At 44.5% G+C, this 23081-nt stretch overlaps 1 protein-coding gene across 4 annotated transcripts in view; it reads left to right on the forward strand.

Annotated features, from left to right (window-relative positions):
* Window positions 1-269: 269 nt before the first annotated feature.
* The window catches only part of PPME1 (protein phosphatase methylesterase 1), a 188222-nt gene continuing 165410 nt past the window's right edge, over window positions 270-23081 (forward strand). The window contains exons 1-3 of one of the 4 annotated variants that reach the window (XM_053708738.1): window positions 270-324; window positions 11847-11947; window positions 16144-16237. In XM_053708738.1, coding sequence (XP_053564713.1) covers window positions 11853-11947; window positions 16144-16237 — 189 coding nt within the window. In that variant the 5' untranslated portion in view covers window positions 270-324; window positions 11847-11852. Of the gene's footprint in view, window positions 358-452; window positions 473-11846; window positions 11948-16143; window positions 16238-23081 lie in introns of those variants that run through there. The other 3 variants (XM_053708740.1, XM_053708739.1, XM_053708741.1) reach the window with 3 other exon arrangements.

The following is a 23081-nucleotide window of genomic DNA, read 5'->3' on the forward strand; positions in this document are numbered from 1 at the left end:
GAACAAGCACAAATTTCAACAAAGGAATTTTATTTTGCACAATGTCTCATTGTTTGTATCATCTTTCTGGATTATAGCTCTGTTCCACCAAGAACCATAAAAGATTGTTCTTTGTTTTACAGTTCTAGCGAGTAAGCAGCGCATAGGCTTGCATCCTTGCATTGCTTCTGTTTAATAAAGTTTAATAAAAAAAAAAGGAAGAAACTCATCACAGTCAGTTAATGGACTACATTCCCAGCAAGCTTTGCGTATTGGCGACTAATCCGCGAGATAGAATCAGTGGGCGGGTCTGTTGTCACCACGGAAACCCTCTTGGCTGGACTGGTGAGGCCTGTGAGAGAAGCATTACATGTAAATGTATGGCCAGAGCTTGGAGGCTGGGCGGGAGAGGGAGGGATGCCTGACAGTGTGTAGTGATGGGGAGGGATGCCTGGTAGTGTGTAGTGATGGAGAGAGACGCTGGCTGTCTGTGGTAGGGATTGGAACGAAGATACGCGGCAAAGTTTAGCGTTGGGGAGAATTGCTACCAATCTATGGGGGGCGGAGGAAGCTATAGCTGTATAGTGATAGGGAGGGATACCTGGTAGTGTTTAGTGATGGAGAGAGGGAGGGATATCAGTCAGTATTTAGTGATGGGGAGCGATGTTATCTGTATGTGGTAAGTAGTAGAGAGGGGTGTCAGTATTTAGTGATGGGGAGCGATGTTATCCGTATGTGGTAAGTAGAGAGGGGTGTCAGTATTTAGTGATGGGGAGTGATGTTATCCGTATGTGGTAAGTAGTAGAGAGGGGTGTCAGTATTTAGTGATGGGAGTGATGTTATCCGTCTGTGGTAAGTAGAGAGGGGTGTCAGTATTTAGTGATGGGGAGTGATGTTATCCGTATGTGGTAAGTAGTAGAGAGGGGTGTCAGTATTTAGTGATGGGGAGCGATGTTATCCGTATGTGGTAAGTAGTAGAGAGGGGTGTCAGTATTTAGTGATGGGAGTGATGTTATCCGTATGTGGTAAGTAGTAGAGAGGGGTGTCAGTATTTAGTGATGGGGAGCGATGTTATCCGTATGTGGTAAGTAGTAGAGAGGGGTGTCAGTATTTAGTGATGGGAGTGATGTTATCCGTATGTGGTAAGTAGTAGAGAGGGGTGTCAGTATTTAGTGATGGGAGTGATGTTATCCGTATGTGGTAAGTAGTAGAGAGGGGTGTCAGTATTTAGTGATGGGGAGCGATGTTATCCGTATGTGGTAAGTAGAGAGGGGTGTCAGTATTTAGTGATGGGAGTGATGTTATCCGTATGTGGTAAGTAGAGAGGGGTGTCAGTATTTAGTGATGGGGAGCGATGTTATCCGTATGTGGTAAGTAGAGAGGGGTGTCAGTATTTAGTGATGGGGAGCGATGTTATCCGTATGTGGTAAGTAGTAGAGAGGGGTGTCAGTATTTAGTGATGGGGAGTGATGTTATCCGTCTGTGGTAAGTAGTAGAGAGGGGTGTCAGTATTTAGTGATGGGGAGTGATGTTATCCGTATGTGGTAAGTAGTAGAGAGGGGTGTCAGTATTTAGTGATGGGAGTGATGTTATCCGTATGTGGTAAGTAGTAGAGAGGGGTGTCAGTATTTAGTGATGGGGGTGATGTTATCCGTATGTGGTAAGTAGTAGAGAGGGGTGTCAGTATTTAGTGATGGGGAGGGAGTGATGTTATCCGTATGTGGTAAGTAGTAGAGAGGGGTGTCAGTATTTAGTGATGGGGAGTGATGTTATCCGTATGTGGTAAGTAGTAGAGAGGGGTGTCAGTATTTAGTGATGGGGAGTGATGTTATCCGTCTGTGGTAAGTAGTAGAGAGGGGTGTCAGTATTTAGTGATGGGAGTGATGTTATCCGTATGTGGTAAGTAGAGAGGGGTGTCAGTATTTAGTGATGGGGAGCGATGTTATCTGTATGTGGTAAGTAGTAGAGAGGGGTGTCAGTATTTAGTGATGGGAGTGATGTTATCAGTATGTGGTAAGTAGAGAGGGGTGTCAGTATTTAGTGATGGGGAGCGATGTTATCCGTATGTGGTAAGTAGTAGAGAGGGGTGTCAGTATTTAGTGATGGGGAGCGATGTTATCCGTATGTGGTAAGTAGTAGAGAGGGGTGTCAGTATTTAGTGATGGGGAGTGATGTTATCCGTATGTGGTAAGTAGTAGAGAGGGGTGTCAGTATTTAGTGATGGGAGTGATGTTATCCGTATGTGGTAAGTAGAGAGGGGTGTCAGTATTTAGTGATGGGAGTGATGTTATCCGTATGTGGTAAGTAGTAGAGAGGGGTGTCAGTATTTAGTGATGGGAGTGATGTTATCCGTATGTGGTAAGTAGTAGAGAGGGGTGTCAGTATTTAGTGATGGGAGTGATGTTATCCGTATGTGGTAAGTAGAGAGGGGTGTCAGTATTTAGTGATGGGAGTGATGTTATCCGTATGTGGTAAGTAGTAGAGAGGGGTGTCAGTATTTAGTGATGGGGAGTGATGTTATCCGTATGTGGTAAGTAGAGAGGGGTGTCAGTATTTAGTGATGGGGAGTGATGTTATCCGTATGTGGTAAGTAGAGAGGGGTGTCAGTATTTAGTGATGGGAGTGATGTTATCCGTATGTGGTAAGTAGTAGAGAGGGGTGTCAGTATTTAGTGATGGGAGTGATGTTATCCGTATGTGGTAAGTAGTAGAGAGGGGTGTCAGTATTTAGTGATGGGGAGCGATGTTATCCGTATGTGGTAAGTAGTAGAGAGGGGTGTCAGTATTTAGTGATGGGAGTGATGTTATCCGTCTGTGGTAAGTAGTAGAGAGGGGTGTCAGTATTTAGTGATGGGAGTGATGTTATCCGTATGTGGTAAGTAGAGAGGGGGTGTCAGTATTTAGTGATGGGGAGTGATGTTATCCGTATGTGGTAAGTAGTAGAGAGGGGTGTCAGTATTTAGTGATGGGAGTGATGTTATCCGTATGTGGTAAGTAGAGAGGGGTGTCAGTATTTAGTGATGGGGAGTGATGTTATCCGTATGTGGTAAGTAGAGAGGGGTGTCAGTATTTAGTGATGGGGAGTGATGTTATCCGTATGTGGTAAGTAGAGAGGGGTGTCAGTATTTAGTGATGGGGAGTGATGTTATCCGTATGTGGTAAGTAGTAGAGAGGGGTGTCAGTATTTAGTGATGGGAGTGATGTTATCCGTATGTGGTAAGTAGAGAGGGGTGTCAGTATTTAGTGATGGGGAGTGATGTTATCCGTATGTGGTAAGTAGTAGAGAGGGGTGTCAGTATTTAGTGATGGGAGTGATGTTATCCGTATGTGGTAAGTAGTAGAGAGGGGTGTCAGTATTTAGTGATGGGGAGTGATGTTATCCGTCTGTGGTAAGTAGTAGAGAGGGGTGTCAGTATTTAGTGATGGGAGTGATGTTATCCGTATGTGGTAAGTAGTAGAGAGGGGTGTCAGTATTTAGTGATGGGGAGTGATGTTATCCGTATGTGGTAAGTAGAGAGGGGTGTCAGTATTTAGTGATGGGAGTGATGTTATCCGTATGTGGTAAGTAGTAGAGAGGGGTGTCAGTATTTAGTGATGGGGAGTGATGTTATCCGTATGTGGTAAGTAGTAGAGGGGTGTCAGTATTTAGTGATGGGAGTGATGTTATCCGTATGTGGTGAGTAGTAGAGAGGGGTGTCAGTATTTAGTGATGGGGAGTGATGTTATCCGTATGTGGTAAGTAGAGAGGGGTGTCAGTATTTAGTGATGGGGAGCGATGTTATCCGTATGTGGTAAGTAGAGAGGGGTGTCAGTATTTAGTGATGGGAGTGATGTTATCCGTATGTGGTAAGTAGTAGAGAGGGGTGTCAGTATTTAGTGATGGGAGTGATGTTATCCGTATGTGGTAAGTAGTAGAGAGGGGTGTCAGTATTTAGTGATGGGAGTGATGTTATCCGTATGTGGTAAGTAGTAGAGAGGGGTGTCAGTATTTAGTGATGGGGAGTGATGTTATCCGTATGTGGTAAGTAGTAGAGAGGGGTGTCAGTATTTAGTGATGGGAGTGATGTTATCCGTCTGTGGTAAGTAGTAGAGAGGGGTGTCAGTATTTAGTGATGGGAGTGATGTTATCCGTATGTGGTAAGTAGAGAGGGGTGTCAGTATTTAGTGATGGGGAGTGATGTTATCCGTATGTGGTAAGTAGTAGAGAGGGGTGTCAGTATTTAGTGATGGGAGTGATGTTATCCGTCTGTGGTAAGTAGTAGAGAGGGGTGTCAGTATTTAGTGATGGGGAGTGATGTTATCCGTCTGTGGTAAGTAGTAGAGAGGGGTGTCAGTATTTAGTGATGGGAGTGATGTTATCCGTATGTGGTAAGTAGTAGAGAGGGGTGTCAGTATTTAGTGATGGGAGTGATGTTATCCGTATGTGGTAAGTAGTAGAGAGGGGTGTCAGTATTTAGTGATGGGAGTGATGTTATCCGTATGTGGTAAGTAGTAGAGAGGGGTGTCAGTATTTAGTGATGGGAGTGATGTTATCCGTCTGTGGTAAGTAGTAGAGAGGGGTGTCAGTATTTAGTGATGGGGAGTGATGTTATCCGTCTGTGGTAAGTAGTAGAGAGGGGTGTCAGTATTTAGTGATGGGAGTGATGTTATCCGTATGTGGTAAGTAGTAGAGAGGGGTGTCAGTATTTAGTGATGGGGAGTGATGTTATCCGTATGTGGTAAGTAGAGAGGGGTGTCAGTATTTAGTGATGGGAGTGATGTTATCCGTATGTGGTAAGTAGTAGAGAGGGGTGTCAGTATTTAGTGATGGGGAGTGATGTTATCCGTATGTGGTAAGTAGTAGAGAGGGGTGTCAGTATTTAGTGATGGGAGTGATGTTATCCGTATGTGGTAAGTAGTAGAGAGGGGTGTCAGTATTTAGTGATGGGGAGTGATGTTATCCGTATGTGGTAAGTAGAGAGGGGTGTCAGTATTTAGTGATGGGGAGCGATGTTATCCGTATGTGGTAAGTAGAGAGGGGTGTCAGTATTTAGTGATGGGAGTGATGTTATCCGTATGTGGTAAGTAGTAGAGAGGGGTGTCAGTATTTAGTGATGGGAGTGATGTTATCTGTATGTGGTAAGTAGTAGAGAGGGGTGTCAGTATTTAGTGATGGGAGTGATGTTATTCGTATGTGGTAAGTAGTAGAGAGGGGTGTCAGTATTTAGTGATGGGGAGCGATGTTATCTGTATGTGGTAAGTAGTAGAGAGGGGTGTCAGTATTTAGTGATGGGGAGCGATGTTATCTGTATGTGGTAAGTAGTAGAGAGGGGTGTCAGTATTTAGTGATGGGGAGCGATGTTATCTGTATGTGGTAAGTAGTAGAGAGGGGTGTCAGTATTTAGTGATGGGGAGCGATGTTATCTGTATGTGGTAAGTAGTAGAGAGGGGTGTCAGTATTTAGTGATGGGGAGCGATGTTATCTGTATGTGGTAAGTAGTAGAGAGGCGTGTCAGTATTTAGTGATGGGGAGCGATGTTATCTGTATGTGGTAAGTAGTAGAGAGGGGTGTCAGTATTTAGTGATGGGAGCGATGTTATCTGTATGTGGTAAGTAGTAGAGAGGGGTGTCAGTATTTAGTGATGGGGAGCGATGTTATCTGTATGTGGTAAGTAGTAGAGAGGGGTGTCAGTATTTAGTGATGGGGAGCGATGTTATCCGTATGTGGTAAGTAGTAGAGAGGGGTGTCAGTATTTAGTGATGGGAGTGATGTTATCCGTATGTGGTAAGTAGTAGAGAGGGGTGTCAGTATTTAGTGATGGGAGTGATGTTGTCCGTATGTGGTAAGTAGTAGAGAGGGGTGTCAGTATTTAGTGATGGGGAGTGATGTTATCCTTATGTGGTAAGTAGTAGAGAGGGGTGTCAGTATTTAGTGATGGGAGTGATGTTATCCGTATGTGGTAAGTAGAGAGGGGTGTCAGTATTTAGTGATGGGGAGCGATGTTATCCGTATGTGGTAAGTAGTAGAGAGGGGTGTCAGTATTTAGTGATGGGAGTGATGTTATCCGTATGTGGTAAGTAGTAGAGAGGGGTGTCAGTATTTAGTGATGGGGAGTGATGTTATCCGTATGTGGTAAGTAGTAGAGAGGGGTGTCAGTATTTAGTGATGGGGAGTGATGTTATCCGTATGTGGTAAGTAGTAGAGAGGGGTGTCAGTATTTAGTGATGGGGAGTGATGTTATCCGTATGTGGTAAGTAGAGAGGGGTGTCAGTATTTAGTGATGGGAGTGATGTTATCCGTATGTGGTAAGTAGAGAGGGGTGTCAGTATTTAGTGATGGGGAGTGATGTTATCCATATGTGGTAAGTAGAGAGGGGTGTCAGTATTTAGTGATGGGGAGTGATGTTATCCGTATGTGGTAAGTAGTAGAGAGGGGTGTCAGTATTTAGTGATGGGGAGCGATGTTATCCGTATGTGGTAAGTAGAGAGGGGTGTCAGTATTTAGTGATGGGGAGCGATGTTATCCGTATGTGGTAAGTAGTAGAGAGGGGTGTCAGTATTTAGTGATGGGGAGTGATGTTATCCGTATGTGGTAAGTAGAGAGGGGTGTCAGTTTTTAGTGATGGGGAGAGGGAGGGATACCTGTCAGTATTTAGTGATGGTGAGTGATGCCATCTGTGTATGGTAAGGATAGAGGGTACACAGCAGAGCGTAGTGTTAGGGAGATTTGCTACTAATCTGTGGGGAGGAGGAAGCTATAGCTGACTTTTTTTTAGTTATGGGGAGAGGGAGGGATACCGGTCAGTATGTAGTGATGGGGAGAGGGACGGATACCGGTCAGTATTTAGTGATGGGGAGAGGGACGGATACCGGTCAGTATGTAGTGATGGGGAGAGGGACGGATACCGGTCAGTATTTAGTGATGGGGAGAGGGACGGATACCGGTCAGTATGTAGTGATGGGGAGAGGGACGGATACCGGTCAGTATTTAGTGATGGGGAGAGGGACGGATACCGGTCAGTATTTAGTGATGGGGAGAGGGACGGATACCGGTCAGTATTTAGTGATGGGGAGAGGGACGGATAACGGTCAGTATTTAGTGATGGGGAGAGGGACGGATAACGGTCAGTATTTAGTGATGGGGAGAGGGACGGATAACGGTCAGTATTTAGTGATGGGGAGAGGGACGGATAACGGTCAGTATTTAGTGATGGGGAGAGGGACGGATACCGGTCAGTATTTAGTGATGGGGAGAGGGACGGATACCGGTCAGTATTTAGTGATGGGGAGAGGGACGGATACCGGTCAGTATTTAGTGATGGGGAGAGGGACGGATACCGGTCAGTATTTAGTGATGGGGAGAGGGACGGATACCGGTCAGTATTTAGTGATGGGGAGAGGGACGGATACCGGTCAGTATTTAGTGATGGGGAGAGGGACGGATACCGGTCAGTATTTAGTGATGGGGAGAGGGACGGATAACGGTCAGTATTTAGTGATGGGGAGAGGGACGGATAACGGTCAGTATTTAGTGATGGGGAGAGGGACGGATAACGGTCAGTATTTAGTGATGGGGAGAGGGACGGATAACGGTCAGTATTTAGTGATGGGGAGAGGGACGGATAACGGTCAGTATTTAGTGATGGGGAGAGGGACGGATAACGGTCAGTATTTAGTGATGGGGAGAGGGACGGATAACGGTCAGTATTTAGTGATGGGGAGAGGGACGGATAACGGTCAGTATTTAGTGATGGGGAGAGGGACGGATAACGGTCAGTATTTAGTGATGGGGAGAGGGACGGATACCGGTCAGTATTTAGTGATGGGGAGAGGGACGGATACCGGTCAGTATTTAGTGATGGGGAGAGGGACGGATACCGGTCAGTATTTAGTGATGGGGAGAGGGACGGATACCGGTCAGTATTTAGTGATGGGGAGAGGGACGGATACCGGTCAGTATTTAGTGATGGGGACAGGGACGGATACCGGTCAGTATTTAGTGATGGGGACAGGGACGGATACCGGTCAGTATTTAGTGATGGGGTCAGGGACGGATACCGGTCAGTATTTAGTGATGGGGACAGGGACGGATACCGGTCAGTATTGAGGGATACCGGTCAGTATTTAGTGATGGGGACAGGGACGGATACCGGTCAGTATTGAGGGATACCGGTCAGTATTTAGTGATGGGGACAGGGACGGATACCGGTCAGTATTTAGTGATGGGGACAGGGAGGGATACCGGTCAGTATTTAGTGATGGGGACAGGGAGGGATACCGGTCAGTATTTAGTGGTGGGGAGTGATGTTTTTGGTCTATGGTAACGATAGAGGGTACCCAGCAGAGCGTAGTGTAGGAAATTTGCTGCTCATCTGTGGGGAGGAGGAAGCTATATCTGACTGTATAGTGATGGATAGAGGGAGGGATACCTGTCAGTATTTAGTGATGGAGAGAGATGCGATCTGTCTGTGGTAAGGATAGAGGGTACCCAGCAGAGTGTAGTGTTGGAGAGATTGGCTAGCTATCTGTAGGGGTGAAGGAAGCTATATCTGAGAGTGTAGTGATTAGGAGAGGGAGGGATACCAGGTAGTGTGTAGTGATGGGAAGTGAGGGTAGTGGCAGAGTGTACTGTTTTGGGGAGATTGGCTAGCTATCTGTAGGGGTGAAGGAAGCTATATCTGAGAGTGTAGTGATTAGGAGATGCAGTGTGTGTGGAGGAAAATGGGGAAGATACCTGGCAGTGGGTAGTTAGGGGGAGAGATGCTAGTTGCATGTGGGAGAGAGTGAGTGAGTGATAGTGATGGGGAGCGGGATACCTGACATTGTGTAGTGATGGGTTAAAGTGCTAGATAAGCATTAGGAAATGATACATAGCAGTGTATAATGAAAGGAGATGTGATGGCTGTTTAATAATAGGAGAGGTGCTAGCTTTGTGTTGGTAAGGGAGAGTACCTGGCAGTGTGTAGTGATGGGAAGATTTAGTAGCTGTGTGTGAGGGGGGGGGGGGGAGAGATAGCAGGCAGAGTGTATTGATGGGGAGAGATGTCAGAGATATATTTGGCATTGTTTAATAATGTTGAGGGATGCTGGCTGTGTGTTTATAACCTGGCAGTTTGTAGTAATGGGGAGAAGTGGTAGCTGTGTGTGGGAAAGTGGGAGGGTACCTCTCAGTATGTGATGATGAGAGGTTCTAGCTCTGTGCGTGCACGTGTGTATAACCTCTGTGTTCAGTGATGGTGAGAGGCGCTAGCTGTGTGCGTGCATGTATGTAGAACCTCTCAGTGTGTAGTGAGGAGAGGCGCTAGCTGTGTGCGTGCATGTATGTAGAACCTCTCAGTGTGTAGTGAGGAGAGGCGCTAGCTGTGTGCGTGCATGTATGTAGAACCTCTCAGTATGTGATGGTGAGAGGCGCTAGCTGTGTGCGTGCATGTATGTAGAACCTCTCAGTATGTGATGGTGAGAGGCGCTAGCTGTGTGCATGCATGTATGTAGAACCTTTCAGTGTGTAGTGAGGAGAGGCGCTAGCTGTGTGCGTGCATGTATGTAGAACCTCTCAGTATGTGATGGTGAGAGGCGCTAGCTGTGTGCGTGCATGTATGTAGAACCTCTCAGTGTGTAGTGAGGAGAGGCGCTAGCTGTGTGCGTGCATGTATGTAGAACCTCTCAGTGTGTAGTGAGGAGAGGCGCTAGCTTTGTGCGTGCATGTATGTAGAACCTCTCAGTGTGTAGTGAGGAGAGGCGCTAGCTGTGTGCGTGCATGTATGTAGAACCTCTCAGTATGTGATGGTGAGAGGCGCTAGCTGTGTGCGTGCATGTATGTATAACCTCTCAATGTGTAGTGAGGAGAGGCGCTAGCTGTGTGCATGCATGTATGTAGAACCTCTCAGTGTGTAGTGAGGAGAGGCGCTAGCTGTGTGCGTGCATGTATGTAGAACCTCTCAGTGTGTAGTGAGGAGAGGCGCTAGCTGTGTGCATGCATGTATGTAGAACCTCTCAGTATGTGATGGTGAGAGGCGCTAGCTGTGTGCGTGCATGTATGTATAACCTCTCAGTGTGTAGTGAGGAGAGGCGCTAGCTGTGTGCGTGCATGTATGTAGAACCTCTCAGTGTGTAGTGAGGAGAGGCGCTAGCTGTGTGCGTGCATGTATGTAGAACCTCTCAGTGTGTAGTGAGGAGAGGCGCTAGCTGTGTGCGTGCATGTATGTAGAACCTCTCAGTATGTGATGGTGAGAGGCGCTAGCTGTGTGCGTGCATGTATGTAGAACCTCTCAGTATGTGATGGTGAGAGGCGCTAGCTGTGTGCGTGCATGTATGTAGAACCTCTCAGTATGTGATGGTGAGAGGCGCTAGCTGTGTGCGTGCATGTATGTAGAACCTCTCAGTGTGTAGTGAGGAGAGGCGCTAGCTGTGTGCATGCATGTGTGTAGTGAGGAGAGGCGCTAGCTGTGTGCGTGCATGTATGTAGAACCTCTCAGTGTGTAGTGAGGAGAGGCGCTAGCTGTGTGCGTGCATGTATGTAGAACCTCTCAGTATGTGATGGTGAGAGGCGCTAGCTGTGTGCGTGCATGTATGTAGAACCTCTCAGTGTGTAGTGAGGAGAGGCGCTAGCTGTGTGCGTGCATGTATGTAGAACCTCTCAGTGTGTAGTGAGGAGAGGCGCTAGCTGTGTGCGTGCATGTATGTAGAACCTCTCAGTGTGTAGTGAGGAGAGGCGCTAGCTGTGTGCGTGCATGTATGTAGAACCTCTCAGTGTGTAGTGAGGAGAGGCGCTAGCTGTGTGCGTGCATGTGTGTAGAACCTCTCAGTGTGTAGTGAGGAGAGGCGCTAGCTGTGTGCGTGCATGTGTGTAGAACCTCTCAGTATGTGATGGTGAGAGGCGCTAGCTGTGTGCGTGCATGTATGTAGAACCTCTCAGTGTGTAGTGAGGAGAGGCGCTAGCTGTGTGCGTGCATGTGTGTATAACCTCTCAGTATGTGATGGTGAGAGGCGCTAGCTGTGTGCGTGCATGTGTGTATAACCTCTCAGTATGTGATGGTGAGAGGCGCTAGCTGTGTGCGTGCATGTGTGTATAACCTCTCAGTATGTGATGGTGAGAGGCGCTAGCTGTGTGCGTGCATGTGTGTATAACCTCTCAGTATGTGATGGTGAGAGGCGCTAGCTGTGTGCGTGCATGTGTGTATAACCTCTCAGTATGTGATGGTGAGAGGCGCTAGCTGTGTGCGTGCATGTGTGTATAACCTCTCAGTATGTGATGGTGAGAGGCGCTAGCTGTGTGCGTGCATGTGTGTATAACCTCTCAGTATGTGATGGTGAGAGGCGCTAGCTGTGTGCGTGCATGTGTGTATAACCTCTCAGTATGTGATGGTGAGAGGCGCTAGCTGTGTGCGTGCATGTGTGTATAACCTCTGTGTGTAGTGATTAGGAGAGTGCCTAGCTGTGTGCATGCATGTTTGTATAACCTCTGTGTGTAGTGATAAGGAGAGGCGCTAGCTGTGTGCGTGCATTTGTGTATAACCTCTGTGTGTAGTGATGGTGAGAGGCGCTAGCTGTGTGCGTGCATGTGTGTATAACCTCTGTGTGTAGTGATGAGGAGAGGCGCTAGCTGTGTGCGTGCATGTGTGTAGTGATGGTGAAAGGCGCTAGCTGTGTGCGTGCATGTGTGTATAACCTCTGTGTGTAGTGATGGTTAGAGGCGCTAGATGTGTGTATAACCTCTCATACTGTATATTGTGTATACTTCACAATGCTGTGATGTTATATTAATCAGGTGATTTCCTAGTGTGAGGAGGTTCTCAAAGCCTTAGCGAGTCAGATCCATGGGGTGACATGTTCTATTAGGTATTTTGTTCCTTTTTTATTTACACAAATGAACTGTTTGTCACCCTTCAGATAACCATGTCTGCCTTGGAAAAGAATCTCCATCTGGGAAAGTTACCTCCACGGCCAGTCATGCCTGGGGGCCTGCAGTCAGGATCCAAAATGAGAATGGGGTATGTTACAGGTCAGGTGTTAATGATCGTAATGCTTCATTATGAACTGTAAATAGGCTCACAATTTGCTTATATATTTTTATTATTGTCGGTTATTTGTAGAGCGCCAACAGATTCCACAGCACTTTAAACATAGGTGGTATACAGGATAACATTTATAGGGATCAAATGGGTAGAGCGCCCTACCGAGAGTCGCACTGTTGTGGTCCGCTCTTATGAAGGTGATCTGCAAACAGTTGGGCTCTTAGGCTTTCATGCTAAGGGGGTTCAAGGGGATAGCAATGGAGAAGAACTGGTATAAGGAAATGTTAGTGTAGGTTGTATGCATCCTTGAATTGTAGAGTCTTTAGGGAGCGCTTTAAGCTTTCAAAACTAGTGCGGAGTATTGTGGAGCAAGGCAGAGAGTTACACAAGATGGGAGCCAGTCTGGAGTAGTCCTGTAAATGGGAGTGTGTGGAGGTAACAAGAGAGGAAGAGATTGTGAGCAGAGCGAAGGGGACGGTAGGGAGAGTATCTGGAGACAAGGTCTGAGATATAGTGGGGAGCAGGGCAGTTGAGAGCTTTGTGTGAGAGTGAGAATTTTGTGTTTAATCCTGGAGGCAAGAGGAAGCCAGCAAAGCGATTGGCAGAGAGGTGCAGCAGATCAAGAGCGACGTGTAAGGAAGATGAGCCTGGCAGAGGTCGTTCATTATGGATTGTTAAGGAGCTAGGTGGCAGCTAGGGAGACCAGAGAGGATGGAGTGGATTCAAATCTTGGTTGTGTCTTGTGTAAGGAAATGTCTAATTTTAGAGATGTTTTAAAGGTGGAAGCAGCAGGATTTGACCAAGGACTGAATGTGAGGAGTGAAAGAAAGATCTGAGTCAAGTGTTGACCCCAAGACATCGGGCATTCAGAGTAGGGTTAATGTTGGAGTTGACACAGCTATTATTACGGCGTAACAGCCGAAACACGTCAGCTGGGTAGCTGACATCTACAGGGTAACACTTGCTCTTTTAGCTTTTGTCCTATTTTGTAGTTTCTTTTTTATTTTTGAAGATTGCAGTGGGTCAAGGATGGAGTTTAGTGTAAGGAAATGGGATGTACGTGCATATACTAGCTTTTCAAGGAGCTTCGAGGCAAGAGGGAGTAGGGAAATAGGGTGGTAGTTTGATGGGGAGGTTGGATCGAGAGAAGGTTTTTTTGAGAATAGGTATCTATAACCAATTAGAGTGAGATTTAAAACTCTGCCAAAATATAAGGATAATATAATGTATATATTTTTAAAATGTACCATATATACTAGCTTCAAGTTAAGTCCTAAGTGTAATATACAGGACTCGTATAGAGATTACGATTGATAAATAGAATTTATTAAATACCATAATACGGATTATACCATAAATAAAATAATGACACGGGTGTCAAACACCATTTTTTATTATATAAAGCATATTGATATTGCACTTCCTTGAAGCTAGTATATATGGTACATTTTAAAAATATATACATTATATTAGCCTTATATTTTGGCCGAGTTTTAAATCTGACTCGAATGGGTTATAGATAACTACAAGGTATACATTACTTAGAAACTAACTTTTTGGGAATAAACATTCATTTGCGCCACCCTTTGGTATTTTTATATTTTACAACAGTTTTTTTTGGGAATAAACGTTTTCGAGGTGTGCAGTATTTCCTTCTGCCTAGGACAGATTTATCTCATTATTTAGCATGTCACTAGAAGAGAGGGAGTAGCTGTGAGGGAATGGGGTAGAGGGGCAGGTAGTGAGGTGAGAGGACAGAATAAGGGCAGAAACATCTTTTTCTGTAACGAGCGAAAGAGCTAAATTGATGGCTATGTGGGTTTTGGTTGTTTGTGAACTTTTGTGGGGGTGGGAGACCGGTAGTATGTTGAGAGCTGATTTCATTTCTGATGGAGCCGATTTTGTTATTGAAGTGATTGGCAAAATCTTGAGCTGATAGAGAAGTTGTATTAGGAGGTGGGTTTGGGTGGAGAAGAGTATTGAATGTGGAAAACAGATGTTTTGGGTTTGAAGAAAGAGTAGAGAAATAATATTGCTTATAAATATCTTAAGTGACACTGAACCCAAATTTAAGAAAAATTGATAATAGGCGTAAATTAGAAAGTTGCTTAAAACTGCATGCTCTATCTGAATCACAAAAGAAAAAAAATGGGTTCAGTGTCCCTTTAAGGGCAGAATAGTAGGAGTTTAAGATGAACTTGTAGTGAAGAAAGTGAGCTGAACTCCAGTGTTGCTCAGCAGTACGGGAACATCTGCGTACGTACCGTGTCAGAGGAGTATGCCAGGGCTGAGGCTGAGTGTGTGATTTCCGAGCTATGGTAGGTGGGTTCAGATTGTCAAAGACCGATGTAAGGGTGGAGTTATAGTGTCAGATAGGGCAGGAAAAGGCGGGGATGGAAGAAAGGAGAGTTTTGAGAGAGCTAGTAATGCTTCTGTGAAGTTTGGTGTGAGAGGTAGGAGGGAGCGTTGTAGGGAGGGATGTGATGTTACAAGTGAGGAGATGATGGTCAGAAAGAGGAATAGGGGAGTTTGTGAAGTTTGAAATAGTGCATCGATAGCTAAAAATCAGATCAAGGGAGTGACCACCGTTGTGAATCGGAGAAGTCAGTCCATTGTGACAGGCCGAAAGAGGAAGTCGGTTGCAGAAGTTGTTTTGCAGAGGAGGCAGTGGGATTGACAAAGGGAACTTGAAGTCGCCAAGAATGAGGGCAGGGGTGTCTGAGGAAAGGAAATAAGGTAGCCAGGCAGCAAAGTGATCTAGAAATTGAGTTGAGGAGCCAGGGAGGAGAGAGGAAACTATACGAAAATCTCTCATGAAGACTTTACCCCAAACATATCTGATTAGTGGCTATCTGCAGAGGTCTCTGTATCTAATGACAATATATTGTCTTGTAACTATTGTCTTTTTTTTATTTTTTTAACTTGTGTTCCTTCAACTTTTTCATAATTTCTATTCCATTTATTTGCTTGATAATTTAAAGGGATGAAAAGTCAGACTTGATATGTGCATGGGTTCATTTCAATTTTAAGCAGAAGCATTTTTGCGATATGCTTACATTAGAATAGTAAGTTATTTTACAGTTTCAGCAGCATACACACATATGCTATTAGTGCCCCATGCACCAGCATTCAGATACCTCACCTTCTCAAAGAGTCAGCAGTTGTTTGTATGACACAAATTAAGCCTTCACTGACACAGTGCACACCATTCTATATTATTTGAAATGCACCCATGTACATTTCAGTTTTGACCTTTCTATCCCTTTAAATAAGCAGCTTGTGAATATAGACACAACATTTGCATGCCTTTAATAACAGCAATGCTACAAGTTTAAATAATTACATCTTAGCAGCATCTTCTGTTAGGAAACATTTTGTTTCTGTAGGTGGTCCACAGAGTTTCACAGTATGGCTGACTTTTTTCTCAAGTCCTGCCATCTACTCCCCATCTTAGTAATGAAAGAACACTATTTAAAAATAAAAGCTGTATTTTGGTTTTGCAACAAATTTAAAGTGTGTGTCTGTGTACATCTGGACCCTAGGGACTAATTGGTCATTGGCTGATACACACAAGTCCCGCCTCTTTACTGGTGAACTGTGGTACACCTCACAAGCAAAATTTTGTTTTCTCAGTACACAACCATTTGTTTTACAGAAACCCCCACATAAAAAAACTACATTAAAAAAAAAACTGTAATAATTTTAATAAACCCATTTTAAGAAGTAACAAATATAAAAAACAATATTAGATAATGATCCCTTTTAAGGGAAGAGAATTAGGGAGGGCTTCCTCATCTTTTCTTCTGCTTGTGATAAAACAATGCTTGTTCATTTACCAAATACATATACAGTTTTGAAAAGAGGAAGATCAGTGAAATGAAAACACACAAAATATATAGTAATTCATGAAAACAAATTTGCTTTAATTTCAGATATGAATTCACAGTTTCAGTTTGTTTCCTCTTTCATTCTCAAGACACCTGGAAAGTTATGGGCAGAGCCCTTTGCCCCTCATAAATGTCAGATTGCACAGCTCACAGCAAGGCGCAGCTGATTACATAACCTGAGAATATGGGGTGCCAAATGTTAGACGGTGTGTTCCTGAACATTGTTGTTTATATGCTAATTTTTTTTTTTTACCGATTACTTTTTATTAACCTTTTCTTTTTCAGACCAGGTAGAAAACGAGACTTCTCTCCGATTCCCTGGAGCCAGTATTTTGAATCCATGGAAAATATTGTGGTTGAAAGTGAAACAGGCAAAGAGATATCCTTTTACAAAAAACAAAACCTAAAGTACTTTTTTATGCTTTACTAAAATTGGCGTATTGGGTAAGTCATACTATTATTCTAGGTCTGAAACAAATGGTCTCCATAGTTGTATAAGATGTCATTATGAATACATCGTCTTCTATCCCTTTTGTGTGTGTTAAAATTGCCACCAGATAATATCACGTAGTAATGGTATTTTTTTTGTATGTTTATCTTTGTTAGGGATAGCTATAGATGGGACCCTGCACTGATCACTGATGTTACAGGATTAGATTCTAGATCCTGTTGGATGCCCTTCAACCTCTGTAGGTTAGTCGACAAAACACAATTTTCAAAATAAAAATATACAAATAGGGAGACGGCACCCACCAGTTAGACTGCCAATTCCAATATGTAGACAAAGGCGGTAATAGAATCCGGCCTCTCTTTGTAACAAAGCAAACTGTCATTTTTTACCCTAATTTGGTGCCAAGAAAAACGTTTCAGGCCAGCTATTGGCCTAACAGACATGACTAAGGGCTAATAGATTACCTGAAACATGCTTTTTTACCCTTATGTGGTAACAATAAAACACAATTTTCAGAGGGCAAACTAAATTTTCTTTCATGTAATTAGCAAGAGTCCATGAGCTAGTGACGTATGGGATATACATGAGGGGCAAAGTTTCCCAAACCTCAAAATGCCTATAAATACACCCCTCACCACACCCACAATTCAGTTTTACAAACTTTGCCTCCTATGGAGGTGGTGAAGTAAGTTTGTGCTAGATTCTACGTTGATATGCGCTCCGCAGCAAGTTGGAGCCCGGTTTTTCTCTCAGCGTGCAGTGAATGTCAGAGGGATGTGAGGAGAGTATTGCCTATTTGAATGCAGTGATCTCCTTCTACGGGGTCTATTTCATAGGTTCTCTGTTATCGGTCGTAGAGATTCATCTCTTACCTCCCTTTTCAGATCGACGATATACTCTTATTTATATACCATTACCTCTGCTGATTCTCGTTTCAGTACTGGTTTGGCTTTCTACAAACATGTAGATGAGTGTCCTGGGGTAAGTAAATCTTATTTCTTCTGTTATGTGTGATCAGTCCACGGGTCATCATTACTTCTGGGATATAACTCCTCCCCAACAGGAAATGCAAGAGGATTCACCCAGCAGAGCTGCATATAGCTCCTCCCCTCTACGTCAGTCCCAGTCATTCTCTTGCACCCAACGACTAGATAGGATGTGTGAGAGGACTATGGTGATTATACTTAGTTTTTATGACTTCAATCAAAAGTTTGTTATTTTAAAATAGCACCGGAGCGTGTTATTACTTCTCTGGCAGAGTTTGAGGAAGAATCTGACAGAGATTTTTACTATGATTTTAACCGGAGTCGTTAAGATCATATTGCTGTTCTCGACCATCTGAGGGAGGTAAAGGCTTCAGATCAGGGGACAGCGGGCAGATGAATCTGCATTGAGGTATGTGGCAGTTTTTATTTTCTGAATGGAATTGATGAGAAAAGCCTGCCATACCGTTAAAATGACATGTATGTATACACTTCAGTATTCTGGGGATGGTACTTCACCGGAACTACTCTGTTAAAGGTCACTAATCCTTTTAATAACTATTCTCATGTTAAACGTTTTTGCTGGAATGTAGAATCGTTTACATTGCTGAGGTACTGTGTGAATAAATATTTGGGCATTATTTTCCACTTGGCAGTTTTTTGCTTTAATTGTGACAGTTTCGTTTCTCCTCACTGCTGTGTGGGAGAGGGAGGGGCCGTTTTTGGCGCTCTTTGCTACGCATCAAAAAATTTCCAGTCAGTTAATTTTATATTTCCTGCATGATCCGGTTCATCTCTGACAGATCTCAGGGGTCTTCAAACTTCTTTGAAGGGAGGTAAATTCTCTCAGCAGAGCTGTGAGAATTCTTATAGTGACTGTGAATAAAAACGTTGTTTTGTTTTTCTTATGTACAAATTTAATTAGTGTTGTTTTTACTAATGGGAACAAACCTTTGCTAAAAGTTGTGTTGTTTTAAAGTTTGATGCTATAACTGTTTTTCAGTTCATTATTTCAACTGTCATTTAATCGTTAGTACCTCTTTGAGGCACAGTGCGTTTTTTTGCTAAAAAAGGATTATAACCAAGTTGTAAGTTTTTGCTAGTGTGTTAAACATGTCTGACTCAGAGGAAGATATCTGTGTCATTTGTTCCAATGCCAAGGTGGAGCCCAATAGAAATTTATGTACTAACTGTATTGATGCTACTTTAAATAAAAGTCAATCTGTACAATGTGAACAAATTTCACCAAACAGCGAGGGGAGAGTTATGCCGACTAACTCGCCTCACGCGACAGTACCTGCATCTCCCGCCCGGGAGGTGCGTGATATTTTGGCGCCTAGTACATCTGGGCGGCCATTACAGATAACATTACAAGATATGGCTACTGTTATGACTGAAGTTTTGTCTAAATTACCAGAACTAAGAGGCAAGCGTGATCACTCTGGGGTGAGAACAGAGTGCGCTGACAATGCTAGGGCCATGTCTGATACTGCGTCACAGCTCGCAGAGCATGAGGACGGAGAGCTTCATTCTGTGGGTGACGGTTCTGATCCAAACAGATTGGACTCAGATATTTCAAATTTTAAATTTAAATTGGAGAACCTCCGTGTACTACTAGGGGAGGTCTTAGCAGCTCTCAACGATTGTAACACCGTTGCAATACCAGAGAAACTGTGTAGGTTGGATAAATACTTTGCGGTACCGGCGAGTACTGACGTTTTTCCTATACCTAAGAGACTAACTGAAATTGTTACTAAGGAGTGGGATAGACCCGGTGTGCCGTTCTCACCCCCTCCAATATTTAGAAAGATGTTTCCAATAGACGCCACCACTCGGGACTTATGGCAAACGGTCCCCAAGGTGGAGGGAGCAGTTTCTACTTTAGCTAAGCGTACCACTATCCCGGTGGAGGATAGCTGTGCTTTCTCAGATCCAATGGATAAAAAATTAGAGGGTTACCTTAAGAAAATGTTTGTTCAACAAGGTTTTATATTACAACCCCTTGCATGTATCGCGCCGATTACGGCTGCGGCAGCATTTTGGATTGAGTCGCTTGAAGAGAACCTTAGTTCCTCTACGCTAGACGACATTACGGACAGGCTTAGAGTCCTTAAACTAGCTAATTCTTTCATTTCGGAGGCCGTAGTACATTTAACCAAACTTACGGCTAAGAACTCAGGATTCGCCATACAGGCACGCAGGGCGCTGTGGCTAAAATCCTGGTCAGCTGATGTTACTTCTAAGTCCAAATTACTTAATATACCTTTCAAGGGGCAGTCCTTATTCGGGCCCGGTTTGAAAGAAATTATCGCTGACATTACGGGAGGTAAGGGCCACGCCCTACCTCAAGACAAGGCCAAAGCTAAGGCTAGACAGTCTAATTTTCGTCCCTTTCGGAATTTCAAAACAGGAGCAGCATCAACCTCCACTGCACCAAAACAGGAAGGAGCTGTTGCTCGTTACAGGCAAGGCTGGAAGCCTAACCAGTCCTGGAACAAGAGCAAGCAGGCCAGGAAACCTGCTGCTGCCCCAAAGACAGCATGAACCGAGAGCCCCCGATCCGGGACCGGATCTAGTGGGGGGCAGACTCTCTCTCTTCGCCCAGGCCTGGGCAAGAGATGTTCAGGATCCCTGGGCACTAGAGATCATATCTCAGGGATACCTTCTAGACTTCAAATTATCTCCCCCAAGAGGGAGATTTCATCTGTCAAGGTTGTCAACAAACCAGATAAAGAAAGAAGCGTTTCTACGCTGCGTACAAGATCTGTTAACAATGGGAGTGATCCATCCGGTTCCGCGGTCGGAACTAGGACAGGGGTTCTACTCAAACCTGTTCGTGGTTCCCAAAAAAGAGGGAACTTTCAGGCCAATCTTAGATTTAAAGATTCTAAACAAATTCCTAAGAGTTCCATCGTTCAAAATGGAAACTATTCGGACAATCCTACCCATGATCCAAGAGGGTCAGTACATGACCACAGTGGATTTAAAGGATGCTTACCTTCACATACCGATCCACAAGGATCATCACCGGTATCTAAGGTTTGCCTTCTTAGACAGGCACTACCAGTTTGTAGCTCTTCCATTCGGATTGGCTACGGCTCCAAGAATCTTCACAAAGGTTCTGGGTGCCCTTCTGGCGGTACTAAGGCCGCGAGGGATTTCGGTAGCTCCATACCTAGACGACATTCTAATACAAGCTTCAAGCTTTCAAACTGCCAAGTCTCATACAGAGTTAGTTCTGGCATTTCTAAGGTCGCATGGATGGAAAGTGAACGAAAAGAAGAGTTCTCTTTTTCCTCTCACAAGAGTTCCTTTCTTGGGGACTCTTATAGATTCTGTAGAAATGAAGATTTACCTGACAGAGGACAGGTTAACAAAGCTTCAAAATGCATGCCGTGCCCTTCATTCCATTCAACACCCGTCAGTAGCTCAATGTATGGAGGTGATCGGCTTAATGGTAGCGGCAATGGACATAGTACCTTTTGCACGCCTACACCTCAGACCTCTGCAATTATGCATGCTAAGTCAGTGGAATGGGGATTACTCAGATTTGTCCCCTACTCTGAATCTGAATCAAGAGACCAGAAATTCTCTTCTATGGTGGCTTCATCGGCCACACCTGTCCAGGGGGATGCCATTCAGCAGGCCAGACTGGACAATTGTAACAACAGACGCCAGCCTACTAGGTTGGGGCGCTGTCTGGAATTCTCTGAAGGCTCAGGGACTATGGAATCAGGAGGAGAGTCTCCTTCCAATAAACATTCTGGAATTGAGAGCAGTTCTCAATGCCCTTCTGACTTGGCCCCAATTAACAACTCGGGGGTTCATCAGGTTTCAGTCGGACAACATCACGACTGTAGCTTACATCAACCATCAGGGAGGGACAAGAAGCTCCCTAGCAATGGTGGAAGTATCAAAGATAATTCGCTGGGCAGAGTCACACTCTTGCCACCTGTCAGCAATCCACATCCCGGGAGTGGAGAACTGGGAGGCGGATTTCTTGAGTCGCCAGACTTTTCATCCGGGGGAGTGGGAACTTCATCCGGAGGTCTTTGCCCAAATACTTCGACGTTGGGGCAAACCAGAGATAGATCTCATGGCGTCTCGCCAGAACGCCAAACTTCCTCGCTACGGGTCCAGATCCAGGGATCCGGGAGCGGTTCTGATAGATGCTTTGACAGCACCTTGGAAATTCGGGATGGCTTATGTGTTTCCACCCTTCCCGCTGCTTCCTCGATTGATTGCCAAAATCAAACAGGAAAGAGCATCAGTGATTCTAATAGCGCCTGCATGGCCACGCAGGACTTGGTATGCAGATCTAGTGGACATGTCATCCTGTCCGCCTTGGTCTCTACCTCTAAGACAGGACCTTCTGATACAGGGTCCATTCAAACATCAAAATCTAACTTCTCTGAAGCTGACTGCTTGGAAATTGAACGCTTGACTTTATCAAAACGTGGTTTTTCTGAGTCAGTTATTGATACCCTGATACAGGCTAGGAAGCCTGTTACCAGAAAGATTTACCATAAAATATGGCGTAAATACCTATACTGGTGCGAATCCAAACGTTACTCCTGGAGTAAGGTTAGGATCCCTAGGATATTGTCTTTTCTACAAGAAGGGTTAGAAAAGGGTTTATCAGCTAGTTCATTAAAGGGACAGATTTCAGCTCTGTCCATCTTGTTACACAGGCGTCTGTCAGAAAATCCAGACGTCCAGGCTTTTTGTCAGGCTTTAGCTAGGATTAAGCCTGTGTTTAAAGCTGTTGCTCCGCCATGGAGTTTAAACTTAGTTCTTAACGTTTTACAGGGTGTTCCGTTTGAACCCCTTCATTCCATTGATATAAAATTGTTATCTTGGAAAGTTCTGTTTTTAATGGCTATTTCCTCGGCTCGAAGAGTCTCTGAGTTATCAGCCTTACATTGTGATTCTCCTTATCTGATTTTTCACTCAGACAAGGTGGTTCTGCGTACTAAACCTGGGTTCTTACCTAAGGTAGTCACTAACAGGAATATCAATCAAGAGATTGTTGTTCCATCCTTGTGTCCAAATCCTTCTTCAAAGAAGGAACGTCTTCTACACAATCTAGATGTGGTTCGTGCCCTCAAGTTCTACTTGCAGGCAACTAAAGATTTTCGCCAAACTTCTTCCCTGTTTGTCGTTTATTCTGGACAGAGGAGAGGTCAAAAAGCTTCTGCTACCTCTCTCTCTTTTTGGCTTCGTAGCATAATACGTTTAGCCTATGAGACTGCTGGACAGCAGCCTCCTGAAAGAATTACAGCTCACTCCACTAGAGCTGTGGCTTCCACTTGGGCCTTTAAGAATGAGGCCTCTGTTGAACAGATTTGCAAGGCTGCAACTTGGTCTTCGCTTCATACTTTTTCCAAATTTTACAAATTTGACACTTTTGCTTCTTCGGAGGCTATTTTTGGGAGAAAGGTTCTTCAGGCAGTGGTTCCTTCTGTATAATGAGCCTGCCTATCCCTCCCGTCATCCGTGTACTTTTGCTTTGGTATTGGTATCCCAGAAGTAATGATGACCCGTGGACTGATCACACATAACAGAAGAAAACATAATTTATGCTTACCTGATAAATTCCTTTCTTCTGTTGTGTGATCAGTCCACGGCCCGCCCTGTTTTTAAGGCAGGTAAATATTTTTTAAATTATACTCCAGTCACCACTTCACCCTTGGTTACTCCTTTCTCGTTGATTCTTGGTCGAATGACTGGGACTGACGTAGAGGGGAGGAGCTATATGCAGCTCTGCTGGGTGAATCCTCTTGCATTTC

The sequence above is a fragment of the Bombina bombina genome, chromosome 3 (genome assembly GCF_027579735.1).
Source record: "Bombina bombina isolate aBomBom1 chromosome 3, aBomBom1.pri, whole genome shotgun sequence".
In the NCBI taxonomy this organism is placed as follows: domain Eukaryota; kingdom Metazoa; phylum Chordata; class Amphibia; order Anura; family Bombinatoridae; genus Bombina; species Bombina bombina.